At 43.1% G+C, this 18,919-nt stretch overlaps 1 protein-coding gene across 4 annotated transcripts in view; it reads right to left on the minus strand.

The window, feature by feature from the left end:
• The window catches only part of CAMTA1 (calmodulin binding transcription activator 1), a 1,058,760-nt gene that overhangs the window by 568,973 nt on the left and 470,868 nt on the right, over positions 1-18,919 (minus strand). For all 4 annotated transcript variants that reach the window (XM_029578175.1, XM_029578176.1, XM_029578173.1 and 1 more), the window contains exon 3: positions 14,499-14,570. In XM_029578175.1, the coding sequence (XP_029434035.1) occupies positions 14,499-14,570 (72 nt within the window). The remainder of the gene's footprint in view (positions 1-14,498; positions 14,571-18,919) is intronic.

Genomic DNA, 18,919 nt, shown 5'->3' on the forward strand with positions numbered 1-18,919 from the left:
TAACAGTTTGAAGATGTACATTTTTATCGGGGGAAAGAAAACAAACCCTGCAGCATCGCACCGGTATAACCTGTGGGGAAAAGTCGCAATGTTTGCCAGGGAAAGTCTGCTCTGAACAAGTGAATGCCTAACTTGATATCCTGGATACATTCATTAGAATACTCCTGTTTCACCTTTTGGTCTAAAAGGGAAGGTCACACAACAGACAGAAGGGAAAGACCAGTTGGCCCCCTCCGGCATGCCCAAGTTGTCGCACACCGAACGGATACATCCCAGCTGCAAGATCTCACTCTTTATCAAAGTCAGTTTTGATTCCTTCCTCATGCTGGGTAAGTGGGCATTAGGATGGTGTACGAGTGACCCACGGAGTTAAAAAATGAGAGGTAAACAGCAGCCGTACGATTGCGTCCGGTCTCCAAGAAAGTACCGAGGTGGGCCTGCAAGGAGCGGCGATACACTTAGCATCGGGCTTTCCCGCAGGGACCATGGTTACAACTCAACCTTCGATACACTGGGGAAGGCTGGATTTTCCCCCCACAGTCCCAGTAACTCTGGTGGCTCGTGGGGGGGTCATCGCCAAACTTGGTAACAAAGTATACAAAGGAGCTGGGTGTGTCGGCTTAGGTAAGAATCAACGTTGAAGAGAGCAAGGCCAACCAGTGGAGGAGGTGGAATAGGGCCAGCTTCAGACACATATAGAGGGCGGAAGTAGGGAAAGGGTTGAGAGCTCAGGTGAAAAGAGCAGGGGAGTGGGGTGGAGAGTTGATGTTGGTTACGTGTGGGAATTCACGTGTGCATTTACTCAAAGTGGGCAGACTGGATTGGCATTTTGGTTTTTGCTTTTATTTATTTATTTTTTTGCCATGTCACTACAAAGCAGGCTCCATCACACCATATAAGAAGAAAAATAGCCTCTGCCCCCTCTCTCTATTGCTTTGCTGTAGTACACAGTTCTGTCATACAAGATGGGGCTCTAGCATCCCGATTACAAGTGAATACCGGTACATGAAACAATTAAAATAAATAAATACTAAATAAGAATTGGTATGCGTTCACTGCCTTACTCCACAATGAGCTATGGATGGCTCGTTTCAGTCACCGCACAGCAAGTACACCTGATTTAACCCATACAACTTTTCTGGGTTAATAAAGAGTAGAAAACTGGGCTTAAAACTGCTCTTAGAAAGCAGGTACCCAACCCTCTTTCCAGAGGCAGGGGAGAGGGGATCTAATTCCGACATTTTTTTTTTTTCTTTCTAACAGAATCAGACGCTTTGATCTACACCAGTACCTTTACTTGACCTGAGATTCTGCTTCCTGCGTACTGTGCCGGGCGCTGCTGCTAAAACGTCATCCCTTCTCCTCAGCGGCACGCTGCACGGCCCTTCTGAAGACGCAGCTGAGCTGCCGGGTACCCTTCTAAAGGAAGAGAAGGCCGTCCTGTAGTGCCAAGCTCCAGTCGGCAGAGGGATTTCTTCTTTCACAGTCCTAAATCGCACGCCGCAGAAAATGGCTCGAAGGCAAATCCACACCAAAATTGTATTTGCTTACAGATCGCAATTGGTTTTAAAATTTTTAACTCTCAGGAGATGAGACACCCAAATGCAATTGAAAAAGTCTCCAGTCAAAGGGGGTCCAGAATGCTCCGTTTCAACCCAGTAAAGCTGCATTTTATTCTGTGCTAGCATAGACTGATGCCGTTCAGTTTCAGTAAGTAAAACTCAGCTGCGTGTCTACTTGGCCCGCCATTCTCTGATCTCGTTAAATGTCGGAAAATAAAGTGAGCACTACAAAAAAAAAACAAACAAACCCCTACATTATGAAAAACATGTTAGATCATCCTTTTCTCAAAATAAGACTAATTACTAATTTGCTATATGACACACACACACCATTTTCTTAAATGTATTCATTCTTAATTAGTTTGCACAGAGAAACCAAGAAACTATAGATGAATCTTCCTTTAACTGAATATATTAGGGGAAACGGTTCTGAAAATAAATGCTGATTACCAGAAAGCATGTCCGTAAACAACATCTGAACAAGATCATTGGCTCATGAAGAACGTTCATATTCAACAATGATCATCTTCACAGTTCTCTCATTATCACCAGCTCTGGATATATTTAAAGTTTCTCCTCAAAGCATCCTTGACTGGTGAGCTAATAGATGGTATAGCAGTATAGCAAAATGCATAATGTTCGGTTTGACTAACTGAAGTACTAATCGATATGAAGGTGGCCTTCGCACTGTCGTCACATAGCACCCAAAACGTGGAGCACGGGGAGCGCCATTAAGCTGGCCCCTCTCCCTGGCACTCTCTTCCTCCTCCTCAGTCTGCAACTCTCTATCGCCAGCTGGAAGGTGTATGCCAGCTCCCCCTAGTGATTAGGAGGGTGCTGTGCCCAGAAAAGGGGAGAGCCAATGGGTAGGAGTTAAAAGGGGGCAAGCAAGGTAATCCACCTTCCTCCCCCCCCTGGAATGGGCATCTACCCAACCCCAATGCAGGGGGATGGGAAGAGGTCGGGCAGGAAGGCAGTGCTACATTATCATTCCATATTGCGTTGAGGGTGTTATACACAAGGGAGAGAGGGGTACTATTTACATTTCTCTGTCACAGCATGAGGGTGGGGGTCTCCTAGCCAGGGAATGGGAACGGGAGAGTCTGCAGGAGTTTGGATCTCATGCTGCAAGCAGGATAAGTAGCGGTCAAGACTAACCACAGATTGACTGGTACAGGTGAACATAGAATGTAGGCTGAATGCTAAAAGTATAGGTTTAAGATAAATATACGAGGGGGTTTTCCTATCTATATTAAGCTCACATCAAAGCATTCCAAAGCCCATGAGAGTATATAATATTATAATCACAGCCAACTATTTCTGGAAGCTGCTAAAGAGTGAATTCTACAGCAAAGTTTCTGAAACTCTGTGGCAATTGTGGCACATCTGCATAGATTTGCATATTAAATGATGCTATTTAGAAACATAGAAACATATTTTACTTTTTAAAAGTAAAGTCTTTTTCTGTCATTTTTTGATGTCTGGCAAATTTATTTTGTACTTTTTTGGGGGGTAAAAGAGATTTTAGTGATCAGTGCTGGCAAGGGAGGATAGGACAAAGAATAGAGGTAGGAGAGAGGGTGAGACAGGAGGAGGAGGAGGATGAGGATGGGATCCCATAGGAGGAAGCGAGGAATAAGAGATGGAAAGGATGAGGAAGAGCAGCAGGAAGGAAAGGAAGGGTGCTGAGGGAATGGGGAGAGGATATTGATCTCGAACCAGGAGAGGGAGGTGGAATCCACTTCTCACGCTGTCCTCTTAATACCAATCCCTTCACTTACGCACTTCACATCCCCTCCGATCCCCTCAATCACAGACAATACCCCCACTACCACACACATTCTCTCTCTCACAGCCCACGCCCCCTCAAATCCCCTCAATCACAGACAATACCCCCAGTACCACACACACTCTCTCTCTCTCTCACAGCCCATGCCCCCTCAAATCCCCTCAATCACAGACAATACCCCCACTACCACACACACTCTCTCTCTGTCTCTCTCACAGCCCACGCCCCCTCAAATCCCCTCAATCTCTTCTCTTCTACAGTCTAAGGGAGTACCTGAGAGATCAGGAGATAAAGTGACTTTCTCATGATGACAAGGAGCATCCATGGAAGATGTATGATTTGAACCCTTGTCTCCCTGGTTCCTAGCCCATTGTGCTAACCATTAGGCCTCTCCTCCTTATATGCAACCTGATCCCCCCCCCCCACCACCACACCAAATTTCTGAAAAAAGACAGAATGATCTGTAGTGTTACCCATTCAATCTTCTGGGCAGTGCATACATCTTGCACGCTGGGTTGATTAACCTTGTTTGGTTTTTTTTTAATGCATTATGGCTTGTAGCGATAGACGTACTTATACTACAATGAATGAAAAATAAGTCAAAAGGACTGCTGGTTCTAATGAAGATCTTTGATTCCCTTGACCCACAGACTGATTGCTCTATTTGCAGTTGTGCACACCAGTTTGAGCATGGAGAACTGAATGATGAATCTGAGGAGGTGTGGCGGGGAGGGAGAGAGTGCATCCCCACAATTAGATTTAAAAAAAATTGCAAGCCACTGCTATGAAGTGATCATTCACGTCTAACAGATAACTTTAAAGCCTACTGAGGTTTCAATAAATGTCATTCTATTAATTTACCCAAACACTTCATGCGATTGCACAGTTATAATTAGGATAATGAAAAACATTTAAAAGTTCTGAAGAAAGACCCAATGCCATAAGCAAAGAAATGATGATTTCTGTACTTATGAAACTATGCAATTAAACATTTAATGAAGATTTTTCACTTTTACTCTGGCAGATCCCAGCAGAGGATCTCCAGCATTCATTAACGGGGAATTTGAACAGGGAGTTTGTGGCTGAGCATGCATCTGGCTAGGACTGGAGATCAAAAATCTGCACCCATGCGGTGCCAGTCGTCTTAACTAGCATGGAGTTCCCCAAGAAGGAATAAAGAAGTACAACCTTAAGCACGAAAACATTTGGTTAAGCGCTGGCTTTTAAATTACGAAGCTGCCGGCATGGCCCTGAAAGCAAAGCCTGGAGAAGATACAAACGGTTGTGTTTTCCGTGGGTTGCGTTTTGTTTGGTTTAACGTTAACATCACTCATCTTTCCGTGCCGAGCTGTCTGTCGCTCAGCCTTCGGGGCGCCCAGGAAAGTTGATGCTGTAATCAAAAGCTCACTTCTGACCTCCTGTAGAGAAATATATAGAGGGCAAGAGTACGAGTGTGTGTACTATACACACGTACATTTACAGAGAAAACGCAACCTCCCGTTCTCTTCCAGGCTGAATTCATACTCCCAGTTCACATCAGCACAGAGTAGCTAGCTGTCTCCCTCCAGTCTGAACGTTTCCGTGCCCAGAACAGGACCCATTGTCCGATTGTTTAGCGACGGAGTAACAAAGTAACAGTTTTCAGCTGGCATTGGGGTTTCCATTGTTTAAAGGAACAGTAGAACCGTTACCATTCCAAGCTGCTGCGGAGATACACTTTGGAAGAACACAGAAAGAAGTTATTTACCCTGTGCGAGCCCTCCCTTATGTAGGAGGCCTTTAAAGAAGATAAATATGGCAGAAAAGCCGACTCCCCATCTTCACCTCCCCACACAAACACACAGCGCCCCCCATCAAATCATCCCCTCCAGGCAGGCAGTTCCTTTTCAGCTTCCTTCCTGTTCTTAATTCAAGCCTTTTACACAAGTGCAGGAGGAGAACACAGCTTTTATCTCTGACATCATTTCAGAAAAAAGCAGAGGACAGCACTGGCTAGCAAAGAAATCCTGACCTTTCTAAACTATCAACCTTTGACCTCTCCTCCAGCCGCACTGTGCTTACCTGCTGCCTGCAAGATTTTCCATTTTGCATAATACTCCCAAGCCATCCTTATTTATGGTCTCAGCAATGCACTTCCTTGTTTAGTTTCGTGTACTAATTGGATACGACCACCTTCCCCATAAATATCAAAGCGGTTAGCAAAACTAATCATTTGATACACAGTAAAAAGGATAAAACATAGGATTTCATTTCCTCAGCCACTCCCATTTGTGGTCTGAGTGTTAGGCCTGTGCTTTAACCGAACTTGATACCCACCCACCACCTAATTTACCTTCCTTTTTGTTAGCTGGTGAACTGCTGCCATGAGAGGGAACATAAGAAGGTAAGACATGCCGCGCTGGGCCAGACCAAGGTCCACCGAGCCCTGCATTCTGTCCACAAGTACCCGGCAGATCTCCGGTAAAACATTTCTTCTTCTGTCCTTCCTAGGGGCTCCAACCACACCCAATCCTTTGCGTTCTTTCAAAACTCTCCACAGCTGTCAGCCAGCAACTGCTGAAACCCTTCCACAGAGACCCCCGGTGGCAGTGGCCACGTTAAACACCCTCAGCCGGGCCACTTTTATCAGCTCATGCATGGTAACAGGAACTTTAGATGAGTTCCACATGGAGTCAACCGGCATTATCCCAGTCTGTAAAGAATTCAGTTTTCTCCAGCATCTCTAGGGCTGCCAGATCTCTGTTTGATGGCCTTCAAGGGTAACATTTCTTGTCCCCTGCTAAAATATATTGCGAAGTCTGTGCACTTCAGTTTCTTGAGTCTGGTTATTCTCCTTCTACATTTTTATCTCTAGTCCGGTATAGCATTGTGGGCAAACCTAATTGCATAGTGAACCCTGCACTGTAATTTAAGGTTAGTGGATGACCTCTGATTTTACGGTGCGCATTGACTGATGACTTCAACTTGTCCAAGACACTTGTAATCTTAAGTAGCTCCTCTCCTGGACCTCCTCTTTTCCCCACAGCCTATGTCACCTCTATCCACCTGTGTCCCTCTCGTAACAACTCTCTCACCCACTCCCTGCCAGTGTTGCCCTCCTCTCCCTCTCACAGCCTGCACCCCCTTGCCCAGCTCCTCTTCTCTGCCTCCCGTCTCTTTCTCTTTCCATAAGAAATGTCATTGCTGGGTCCATTGAGCCCAGCATCCTCTCTCTCACAGTGTCCAATCCAGGTCATAAGTACCTGCCAAATCCCATAAAATATATCCATTTCCTATTACTCACATCGCTTTCTTGACCGCCTTCTTGACTGAGGTGAGGATTTCAATGTACTGTCCAAAAGGACTCCATGGTCCCTTTTCTGGGTGGTGACTCGGTATTGTGTATTTGTAGTAGGGATTATTTTTTCCCTATGTGCATCACTTTGCACCTTTCCACATTAAATTTCAGCTGCCATTCAGCTGCCCTTTATCTCAAAACCTGCACCCCTTCTCCCTACCCATGTTCTCTTTTCACATTCCATGTTTCCCTCATAGCTCATGTCCCTTCTCCCCTTTTCAAAATTAGAAAATGTTACCTAGGGGATTGAAGGGATATATATATATATATATATATATATATATATATATATATATATATATATATATATATATATATATATGCTAAGAAAAGAAATATTGTCATTAGGATTTTTGTTATGTTAAATCGCCCTAAAAGCGGCCAACGCAAATCCATTCTGGTTACCAGATCAGCATGCTGCTGGTTTAGCATGCCTCTGATCATTAATAAGACTGATTTAAAATCAGTCTGCTTGAAAAGCATTTTGTTATCCTTGCACCTTTTTTTTTGTTTGTTTGTTTGTTTGTTTAAAAATTGGGCTTTGGTATTTCGGAGATCTCCGTTCCTTTTTCACAGCCTGGAGCTGGCACTTGATCTTGGAACCCTGCAGCTCTTGCCAGCTGAGGCAGAAGTCTGCCGGCCTGGAGCTTTGTCAAAAAGTCATCGGAAAGCCAAAAAAAAAAGGAAAGTCTTAGGCATCGTCATCATCCGTCTGGTCTATTTCCCCATCAAGAAGTCGGAGTCATTGGGATCTTTTCAGCTTAATCCACGCTGATTGCATTTTATTAGATTACTGCAGTATATGCACCCTTTTAACCTGCGACTAAAAATAGCTTTTATTAGTTGGCATGTTTGAGCTGTCAAGTTGAAGGCTGAGTAATTTCCTCCTTCAGTCTTATCTACTTCTCAAATACTAGTACAGTGTTCAATTGTCTTTATTCTCTGGAGCCTCACATAAAATGAATAAGCTCCCCAATCCTTCATTAGTTTAGAAATGCCTGCTCCCTGCCATGCTACCAAGGCAGAATTCTGGAATCTAAGTGCTATCCTGCAGCCCACGGGGCACTCAAACTGGTAATTTTGTTCTGTGGCACTCTGCAACAAATCCCCTGGGAACCCACACACCGGTAGGAGAGAATGACTTCTAACCCTAATAAACTGGTTTATGCTGTGACAACCAATTCATTCAACACTGTGATGTGTTTTAATGAATTTACATCACATTCTGACTTGCGAATTCTATTATTTACTTTGATTATAATTAATATGGGCAAGGTTAAAATATCTTTGTCATCCCTACCTCCACCATCCCTTCAAGGGACGGGAAGAGGGCAGAATGCCAATCCGGGGGCCGGCGGCCGTGCCAGGGGAATCACGCGCCGGCAGCTGGCCAGGTGCGCAAGTTACGGCTGCCAGAGGCAGGCATAAATAGGACAAGAAGGGTAGGGGGAATTTAGGTAGGGCTGGGGGGCGGGTTAGATAGGGGAAGGGAGGGGAAGATGGGGGGAGTGGCCAAGGAGGGAACAGGTAAAGGCATCGGGGCTCCCCTAGGGCTCGGCGTGCGCAAGGTGCACAAGTGTGCACCTCCTTTCGTGCGCCGACCCTGGATTTTATAATATGCGCGTGGCTGCACGTGCATGTTGTAAAATTGGGCATAGATTTGTGCGCGCCGGGTCGTGCACACAAATCTACGCGCTCGCGTAATTCTGAATATCTGGCCCTATGAGTACAGATAATTTAATTCTGTCTGGACACTTTCTATATAGTTTAGTGGACATGTTAATCTTTTTGGATACATAAAAATTGATAACTTTTAGGACCTAATTAACTTTGGATTAAATTGGATTTCAAATGCTGAAATAGCCATTGTATCTCACCGTCGCAACCACTTAAAACCTGGAAAACATGGCAAACTTTCACCAGGTTCATTTGAGAAAGTCCTGTTGGAAGAGTAGATGGAGGGAGGTTGCGATGAAATCTACTTCATTCCTTAGCCAAATTTAAAAAAAAATTGTTACTGTATCACGTGGTGCTAGTTAAGCAGCTGCTATTAGATGATATTCATATAGCATGTCCTATAAGGAAAGCTTTAAATATGTTGTAATCATTTCCCTTCTTGGAACACTAGAGTGCCATATAACTTGTTTTTATGATGGATGACAGTAATGTCACAGCAGTCAGATACCCAGCCATGAGCATCAACACTGAGCCAGCTTGCAAGGCAAGGGCTCCACAAACCTGTTCTACACCTCTCCCCCTGGATTGTCAACATATCCATAATGAACATGCATGAGATACATTTGCATACATTGGAGACCCAATATATACAAATTCTCATGCATATTCATTGAAAATACCATGAAACCCTGTGTAGGAGTCACAGGGTTGGAGAGCCCTGAAATAAGGTTACCATAAAGTTTCATGTCAAAAGGAATAGGCTGCATCAGTTCTGGTTTTACCCAGTTGCCTGCTGGGAGATGAAGTTCTGATTTCTTTAAGTAAGGTGTGAAAACCAGGACTGGCTAAAGTCTGTCCTAGACAGCATCAGCGCTGTCCATGGTGCTACAGAAGCAGCAAGAAAAAAAAAAAAAAAATCCTCCCTGGACTCAATTGCGGCTGACGTTGCAGGATCTGCTCGACCTCTGGGACTTGCAACAATGATGACTGTGGCCATTAACTCTCCCTCCTCCTCTGCAAATTCACCTTTATCATTAGGTTTGAGTGCTTTTCTCCTTTCTAACAGCATGGGGCTGTGGTGATGGGTCCTTCAGTGAGATGCTGCACACAAATGTATGACAAACTGCAATGACAGTTTTTGCTGCTCGTAGAGTGTTAACGTACAGGAGAGACAAATGAAATCCCTACCCAGAGCCCAAACAATATAGATTGAAGTACAATGCATTGACAATGGTGGTAAGAGATAGTCTATCTAACATTCAGCTTAGAAAACCTAGGCAATTCTACCATAATGCACTAGGTTAAGCAAAGATAGCATATCTATATCAAATGCATTATGCAAGGTAATAATTATGGTAATAATAATCACCTGATTCTTCTTCCACAAAAAGGACTATCCTAATGATCAGAGATTATATGCATATTTTCTCATAAGCCAAATGTTCTTCCAGAGGGAATTACCCTGAAAAGTATTCATGCACTGGGACATTCCAAAGAGATTCCTATATTTGCTATAGCTCTTATCATTGGACTTAACAATATAACATATCAGATAATTATATGAAAGAATCCCGTAGAGAATATTTCCATCTCCTATTAAAAAAAAAAAAAAATCAGATCTCAGCTCTATATTCTTCCTTACTATACAACATCTCATTTTAATGTGCGTACTGTTTCATTTCCACAAGAACAGCTTTCTAGATAATCATAATAAAACACATTAATACAAATGTGTGAATAAATGATAAGGATGAACAGTATTTTTCATGGTACAGCAGCTTGTGATGTAGCAAAATGACATCCCTGTTGACAAACAAGGCTGACAGTGGAATCATACAATATGTGCAATTGACATCGATCATTGTTCAACCCATAGACTGAGGCAGTCAGGAAAAAAAAATCCACTTGGCTAAGCTATCAACAAAAAGAGGTGCAGAGTCTGGAAAACCACCATCTTTCAAGTAAAACATTTCGATGTTGACCTTTTTCTACCATCCTGGGATTTTTTTTTTTTTTTTAATTATTATTAATACATTTTCAGAAAGCCCTTGGTTAGAGGAAACTCTCAGTAAAGTCTCCTCATGCTGAACACTAAACCCTCCCTCCTCAAGAAGGAAGAAAAAAAACCAACTTAATAGGATTTCCATAATATTTCTATTATTTAAAGCCTTTGATCGTTTTAAGCATCTGTAAGGGACAGAGCAGTTAACTCCTTCCAAATATTTTGCAAACCTATCCTTGAGATCCGCAGAGCCATTTGTGTTTTCAGGATAGTCACAATGAATATGCATGAAATATATTTGCATACATGGTGACTTAGTCTATGCAAATTCCTCTCAAGCATATTCAAGAAAAACCGACTGCCAAAGGGGTCAACTAGGACTAGGTTTGGGAAGTCGTGCTGTAGTATGAGGGCTCATCTCAGGCGCAGGTAGGCAACATGCCACAGTGATACTACAGGTACACAGGTGAAGACAATGCAGCCAGGAAAAGAAAGCTCAGATATCTCCAGCTTCCATGTTTGATTTGTTGTCCTGGTCAGATAGCACTACAAATCTTCACCTGATGGGATAATGCTACCCTAATCTTCACAGGCAAAGATCACTACCCAAAAGCTTCACATGGGGTGCAACGGCTACCCAAATCTTCAAATGGGGAGACTCTCTCACACAAATCTTCCTAAGGAGTGGCAATGCTACTCGAGCCTTCACGTGGGGACTGAGGAGTCACTGCTGCCCATTTCTCAGCGACCCCATCCAAACTTTCACACGGAGAGACCATGCTACACATATCATCATAAAGAGCCATCGGGGGGGACATCTCCACTCAGATCTTCAAAACGGCACGATAACGCCAGCCAACCTTTTACATGGTGTGATAATGCTACCCAAATCTTCATATGACCACAAAACAACAGCCACATCTTTGCGAGGGGAAACAGAATGACCCAAATCTTTATGTGGTGCAGAAAGCAATATCTAAACCTCTGCACAGGGGAAATTGTGCTGACCAAAATCTTCAGATGGGTGGGGGAGAGATAAAACAACACATCTTCGTGTGCAGAGAGACTGTTGTACCCAGATCAATAGCAAAAGCAGCAAAAGAGCATAAAGACCATCCCCTGCCATATCTGCAGGGGAAAAGAGGGAATAGAGATCCATCCTTTTGCATTTTATCCCTTACTCACCAGTAATTATTTTTCAGCTAGTGGGCACATCACTGATGCAGGCATTATACACCACGCTTATAAAATCCTCTCTCAACAAATTTTACGAGTTCCATTAAAAGACACATCAAAAAACTGCATCAGAAACTGACAAGTAATCTGCCGAATAAAACCCCCCAAATAAAGGCTTGTGCCAGAAATGCAAAGACCAATATACCTCCTGTTATATATTCAGTATTTAGAGTACCGCATTATCCTGTCCAGGTTCATTTTGGAAACTAATACCAAAAGACTGAAGTGCGATTTCTTTATCTGCCACGAGAAGTGTTGGTTCACCTGAACCACTGACCGCACAGCATGCACTAAGTCAGGCAGGACGTTTCGGGCACAATAAGACGGTAAAGTTTCAGACTGACGCGTGTGTGCGCAAATGTGCACGCGTTTGCCGGCGCACGCACATGGACGCGCTGGTTTTATAGCAAGCGAGCGTTTATGCGCACGTGTTATAAAATCGGCTACCCGTGCGCACGATCCCATCTCGAGCGCGTGGGTACACGCGGTGACACAATAGGCCTATTTCCCAGTTCCCTCCCAGTCCGCCCCAGTAAACGAGCGGACTTCCTAAACCCCCTACCTAATTTGCCCCCCTTTTACCCTACAAGCCCCGACCCCAGAAACCCTGCTGACTAACCTTTCTTTTTTTTTTTTTAATTTAACTACTTACATGCTGCCCGTAATTTTTCGTTTGTGAGATCCTGGCGCATTGCCAGTGCTTGTAACTGACTTCACGGATGCAGTCCCAGCCCACCCATGCCCTGCTCACATCCTAGCACTTTTTCACCAAATCGTTTTAGTCCACGTACCGGGAGATACAGGCGTGGCTGCAGGCCTCTTAAAATCCACACGGTCCCGTGCGTGTCCCAGTCAAGCCTGTATCTCCCGGATCTGAAGCGTGTAGGGCTTTTAAAATTCACCCTTAAGTGTGTGCCAATAGGACTGTGTCAGCTTGATCACACAATTCCCAAACAGTGCATCTTTGCCCAGGAATTACAAATCAAGGTGCAGAAGGGGTGCAATTCTCTTTTGATTTTGCTAGACCTACCTGATTCCATTGATCACGGGCATTTGAGTCAGTGAGGGATCCTGGACTGGCTGGTACAGCCATGAACAGGTTGGAGTCTCTTTTTTTTATTTCAGGTGCAGTGGGGCTCTAAGATGAGACAACAGAGGATCAGTACTTTTGCCAATCCTTTTTCAATTTGTAGCTGGTGCCTTGAAATTTATCTATTTATCTGCTGATGGGGCCCAGTCAGTGACTTATATAGGGCAGGATCAAACTGAAGGGATAGTCCAGGGTTAATAACTGCTTTGAGGAAATGGCTGACTGGCTTCGTTCCCATAGTTGAAAACCATGCCAAAATGGAGGGCATTACGGGTTAGTAGGAGAGGGAAACCACTGCTGTTGCCAGTGCTGAACTGATTCCTAAAGATACAGTCTGTAGTTTGGGTGGTCTTGGATGCCCGTCCCGAAATGAAAAGCCAACTTTGAAGAGTGGCTTGGAACACAGTTTGCTATTCAGGTCAAGTTCATCAGTTAAGACCATTTTTAGACAAAAGTGACATGGCTGCAGTCATTTATTGGATGATGAGTCAGATAGAGTTTTGCAATGCCTTGAGCCAGGGTCTCAGCTTCACTTCGTTAAAGAGACTGCAATTAGTTCAAAACACAGCCGGGACCAAAAAGCGGGAAGATATTAGGCCCATATTAAACGTGTTATACTGGCACTCTGTTGGATTTGAGATCATATTTAAGATCTCGGTGATTATTCTTAAATGTCCGAACAGGGGAGAACCCTAAAAGTTTGGCGGATTCTCTAGCATTTCTATGTATCAGCACATGTGAAGTTCATTCACAGTGTCGTCTTTTCAGAAGCTCGATTGTTTGGGGCTCAGCTGTTGTGCGCCAACTTCATGGAAGGCATCACAATCCATGGTTCGGAAAGAGAATGAATCATTGTGGTTCAGCAGAAGAGTAAAATCTTGTCTCTAGGAGCAGGTTTTTAAGGAAAATTGAGTGGTAACACTGGACAGCTCATGACAGGATGGCGTACAAGCTGGGAGAGAGAATGTGGGGGCAGGGTGTGAGTAGATGAGATAGGGAGTAGGGGAGTGTGTTTTACATATCTATGGATGGATGCATTTTTTTTGTATTGGCTACATTTGTAATCCACTTTGATGGTTAAGGAAGGGCAAAAATCAGGTGGTAGTAAATGCATACATACATGCATTTAATTTCTTATTGCTTCCGGGAAGGGGAAGAGAATTTCATGGAAAAAATATACAAGCAAAAAAAAAAAAAAAAGAACATTCCTGCAAAGATCACCATAGGATTTTTGTTGAAAAGTGATACATTTTGATAACTGGGTCAAAAGTTCTTGCTTTTTGCATGTTTTAGCTTGCGTGGTAGTTTTTTCTGTGGCATGTTTTCCCGGCTGGAGGGAGGAAACTGAATCCATGGGCAAGAGACACACAAAAAGGTTTCAAATTGTGCATGAGCAAGCTGAGGAGGCCTTTGTGGAATCTTTTGCTGCCCAAAACCTGCACCAGTCTTTCCTTCCGTTTGCTCCTTTTCCTATCATTGGCACTGTGTTTGTCAAAATAGCATCAGTCACACCACAATAATACGACACCGAGGAACCTTTCATCATTACCTAGTGAGCAGGACATCTCCTGCCTGAATTGCTGCAACACCAATTAACACTTTTCTATTCAAGGAACATACCAGCTCACAGCCCTGCAGAGAAATGCCAGCGAGCTGAAGATACCCGAGCATCACTTACTAATTTATAAAAAAAAAAAATAAGCAAGCATCAGGTCTCAGAAGCTTCTTCCAAGCCCAATAAAATCCAGCTTGCTCAACAGAAGCAGCGATTATATTAAAGAAAGAAATCCCATTTGTTGCCTTACCTGGAGAAGCCAGTAGCATCTCCTGTGGAACGTGGGGATGATGGAGGAATGGACGTAACAGCCATACAGACACTGGGGAGATAAAACAGAAAGAACCCATCAGAAGATGTGAAACAAAAAGCATTCTGGCTCGCAGCAGCTCTCGGTCCTCTACCCCCATCTTAGCTTCTCCCCCACCTAAATTCAGAGCGGAGTAACAAGAACATAAGACAACAGGTAAATACAAACATCAAGTTCGTTGTTGGGTTTGGTTTTCTTTCTTTCTTTCATTTTTTTTTTTTTTGGCGGATCTTTATTAGCAAAGAAACCTTGAGCCTCACAGGACTTGAAAATCATGCCGTGTCAATGAATGCGCTTAAAAGATAAACGGCCTAATTTTCGAAGGCCGGCGCGGGTCAATACCGGGAGATACAGCGCCATTAGGCACTGTCCCGGTGAAGTGCGCGCCACCTGCCGGCCGGCTCGCACAATTTACTGCTGCTCCGGAGGAGCAGGTAAACGTGGAAATAAAACCAGACTAGCTAGAGGGGTCCTTAGGAGTCGGGGAGGATAGGGGAAAAGGCAAGAAGAGCAGGTAGGGGGTTTAAGAAGTTCCCTCCCTGTCCGCTCCTTTATTGGAGCGGACCGGGCGGGAACTGGAGAAAGGCCCTATCGCATTGCCTTGAGCATGTTCCAAAATCACCCCCTTCTCGCGCGCAGGCCGGCACTCGCGTGCACGTGCGCACACACCGATATAAAATCGGTGCGTCCATGTGTGTGTGTGCCGGGAACTGCGCACACATGGACGCCCGCTTGCGTCTCCTAAAATGAACTTTTACTGTAACCAGTAAGAGGTCCATAGTCAGGCACAGCCTGGATAGCAAAGTTAGCCAGAAAAAAAAACTTTCCTATTGAATACAGAAGGCTATCAAAGTCTGGACAGCTCTTTGGCCTGACTAGACTTAGCCGGCTAAGTCATCCGGCTAACTCCGAATATTGGAAATAACCAGTTAATGTATAGCCAGCTAACTCAATTCCTCCCAGTTACATCCCCAGAATGCCCCTGACTTATAAATCTAAATTCAAGCCTCCTAATTCATTAGCCAGTTAGAATTTAGCTGGATACATGTCCAAATATTCAGTTAGCCAGCTAAATGCTTTTGAACATCGACCTGTAAATGTTATTCTTTTGCACACTGTGTCATTGTTTTCAATATTCAAATACTGTGAAGCAACTACCTCTCCTGAATTAATCACGAACCAAGGAGAGAGGAGATTCAACTCACTCACCAAATCTAAAAAACAAATCTCAATAAACTTGCTATCCAACAACTAATTACCCGGCAAATGAAAATATCATAAAGCTTGTTGCTCTAGTGTTGTAATCTGCAGCCTCTCACCACACAATGGGTCGCAGGCTGTTATCAGCTTACAGAGCTTGATTTGATGTAATCATTTACTGTCATTTGTCCACCCACCAAATACCTTTATTCAATAACCCATCCTATAAACCTATCACTATTTTCTCAAAATGTAAACTTTGACTGAACGAAAACGTTCTTTGAAGGTCAAGTTCATCACAAAATTGAATACTTAGCCATAAATTTTCCATCGAGCAGCTACAATACTTTGCTGTTCAGTTTCAGCTTCCCAACATGTTTCGACTGAAATATCAGTCTTCTTCAGGGGAATTGTGATATCTCGAATCAGGCCAACATATTCATTATCTCCTAAAAATTAAAAAGACCGGTAAATTTGGTCCGGGTAAGTGGAGCATATTTCCATACGTTGCAACAATGAATGATGGTTTACGCTAGATATTGGTTTAGCTTAGATTTCTGGCTGTGTGGTCTGCTTTGAGTGTTTTAATTCATGGTTTTTTAATTTTTAGGAGATAATGAATATGTTGGCCTGATTCGAGATATCACAATTCCCCTGAAGAAGACTGATATTTCAGTCGAAACATGTTGGGAAGCTGAAACTGAACAGCAAAGTATTGTAGCTGCTCGATGGAAAATTTATGGCTAAGTATTCAATTTTGTGATGAACTTGACCTTCAAAGAACGTTTTCGTTCAGTCAAAGTTTACATTTTGAGAAAATAGTGATAGGTTTATAGGATGGGTTATTGAATAAAGGTATTTGGTGGGTGGACAAATGACAGTAAATGATTACATCAAATCAAGCTCTGTAAGCTGATAACAGCCTGCGACCCATTGTGTGGTGAGAGGCTGCAGATTACAACACTAGAGCAACAAGCTTTATGATATTGTCATTTGCCGGGTAATTAGTTGTTGGATAACAAGTTTATTGAGATTTGTTTTTTAGATTTGGTGAGTGAGTTGAATCTCCTCTCTCCTTGGTTCGTGATTGTTTTCAATATACCATGCTGGCACTTATGTATATGCGGCTAAAGATCATTCATTCAGCGACTTCTGCTAGGTTTTTCTGTCGCAGCTGGCAAGGAAGACGTGAATAAGATGGGAAAGCAGAGCTCCAAAGGCCATGCAAGCAAGTCCTGGGATCACTATAGCACTGTGCAATGCGAGACTCTTATAGGACTGTGGCAGGGTTCCCCCAAATTCAGCCTTAGCTCAAGCAGGCCCAATTTCTAGGATATCCAAAATACAGCAGTTTAACTTGGCAGAAATGTGTACGTGAATACTCTGCCGGTCCCGAGGATGAGTCCAGGAAGCTCCTGGTTAGAGAACCCAAAGCATCTGGATATGGGCTGAAATCTGAAGGCCATGCACCCATGGGAGGGAATTATCTTCACTGGAACACCCAAATACCTTATGCGAAACTGGTGCAAGCAGGCCGGGAGGGAACCTTACATTGATAACGAATACTAGAAACCACCACCAGCAGCATTGCACTCCAGGTTCCCCTGGAAAAGCTGCAGTTTACAGATCCGATCATAATTCTGTCTGAACCAACTTTGAGCAGCATTTTATTCAATTGCAGTACAAGAAAAAAAATCATTCAACGTCAGCGATGTGGCAGATTTTGCTGGTCTCAGGTGATACTGCTTCTCAGCCTGCCTTCTGTGGGAGCCTTTTTTTTATTTTTTTTAATTAACTTACACTTTTAAAGATCTGACCAATTTAGAGAATATACAGCAATGATTTTCCTATAGCAGTCTTTGAGTTGGTCAGACTGGTCGGTCCTTGTGCTCTTACCTCTTCCAGGGTAGATATGTAAACTTTGGCTTGGGAGGGGTTTCTACCTCTGAAGCTAAACTTTCGAGCCTGACAGGAGAGTTGCCCAACAGCCCCATGTCACAGAGCGTAAAAATAAAATGCAGCCACCCACGCTAATATTGCATGTGAGGTCAATGTCACTTCCAGATGACAATAGCCACTGTGAGAAAATAAGCCCTTCAGGATTCCTGACGGGCTGTGTCCTCCATTGCATCACTCATAGTTGCTCAGCTTTCCAGATAAAAATCACCTAGCTGCAGAATTAAGCATGTGGCATGCAACATTTAGCATGTGCCTTTATATCATTGCTACCTGTAAATAATATTTGCGATGTTTGTATTAAGTGCGGGATCCCACCCTCCAAGTTGCTTTCCCCTGTTCAATGTACTTTTGTTACAAGTTATCTGTAAACCGATATGATGTTCCCACAAATACCGGTATATAAAAAAACATTAAATAAATAAAATAAATGAATGATCAACAGCACATTTATCATTTGAGGATTTCATCTAATAGCCAACCGAGAACAGCTACAAAAGTATGCAGCCTGAACTCTATCTGATATTTCTACCCTGCAGAAAATGGCCTTGGAAAGTCAAACAGAAGCAGAATATTGTGTAGCTTGAAAAACTTCTCATCAGGAATAAAATAAAATTTGGAAATACAGCAGGTTGATTCCACCTGCAGACAGAAATAACTTTTCAAATGAATAAAGCATCTGATGGTACCACTGCTTGTTTGGACATTTGAGCTGATGTTGTATGGTAAAACGTTTATATTACATACGTAATAGATGTATTCTGCACTGAGCTCCAGATTGTATTGGAAGATGTGGAATAGAAGCATGCTTAAATATTTATTAATAAATAAGGTACAATAGTTATATTAAAGATTATTTACACAGAATTTTCAAAATGAGGTTACATTAACAAAGCAGACTGGAAGTCTGCCTGGTGAGATTAGTTGACCTGGGACAAAAATGATTTGGACTGGGAGATTTCTGCACAGAGAAAGAAATCCGATTTCTCATACGCTTGTAGTTTCACAGCTGGACATAAAAACTGAACACATGAGCCAACAACCAACCCGGTTAAAAATTAAACAATCCCTGTGCTCACCAAATGTATTTATTTTAAAAAAAACAAACAAACCACATAATATAGTTCCAAGACACGCTTGACATTTAATACATCTTTTAAACATTTCACTGGCTTTCGCAGAAGAAGATTTATGATGCAAAATTG

Source organism: Rhinatrema bivittatum, chromosome 15, assembly GCF_901001135.1.
Source record: "Rhinatrema bivittatum chromosome 15, aRhiBiv1.1, whole genome shotgun sequence".
Taxonomy (NCBI): Eukaryota; Metazoa; Chordata; class Amphibia; order Gymnophiona; family Rhinatrematidae; genus Rhinatrema; species Rhinatrema bivittatum.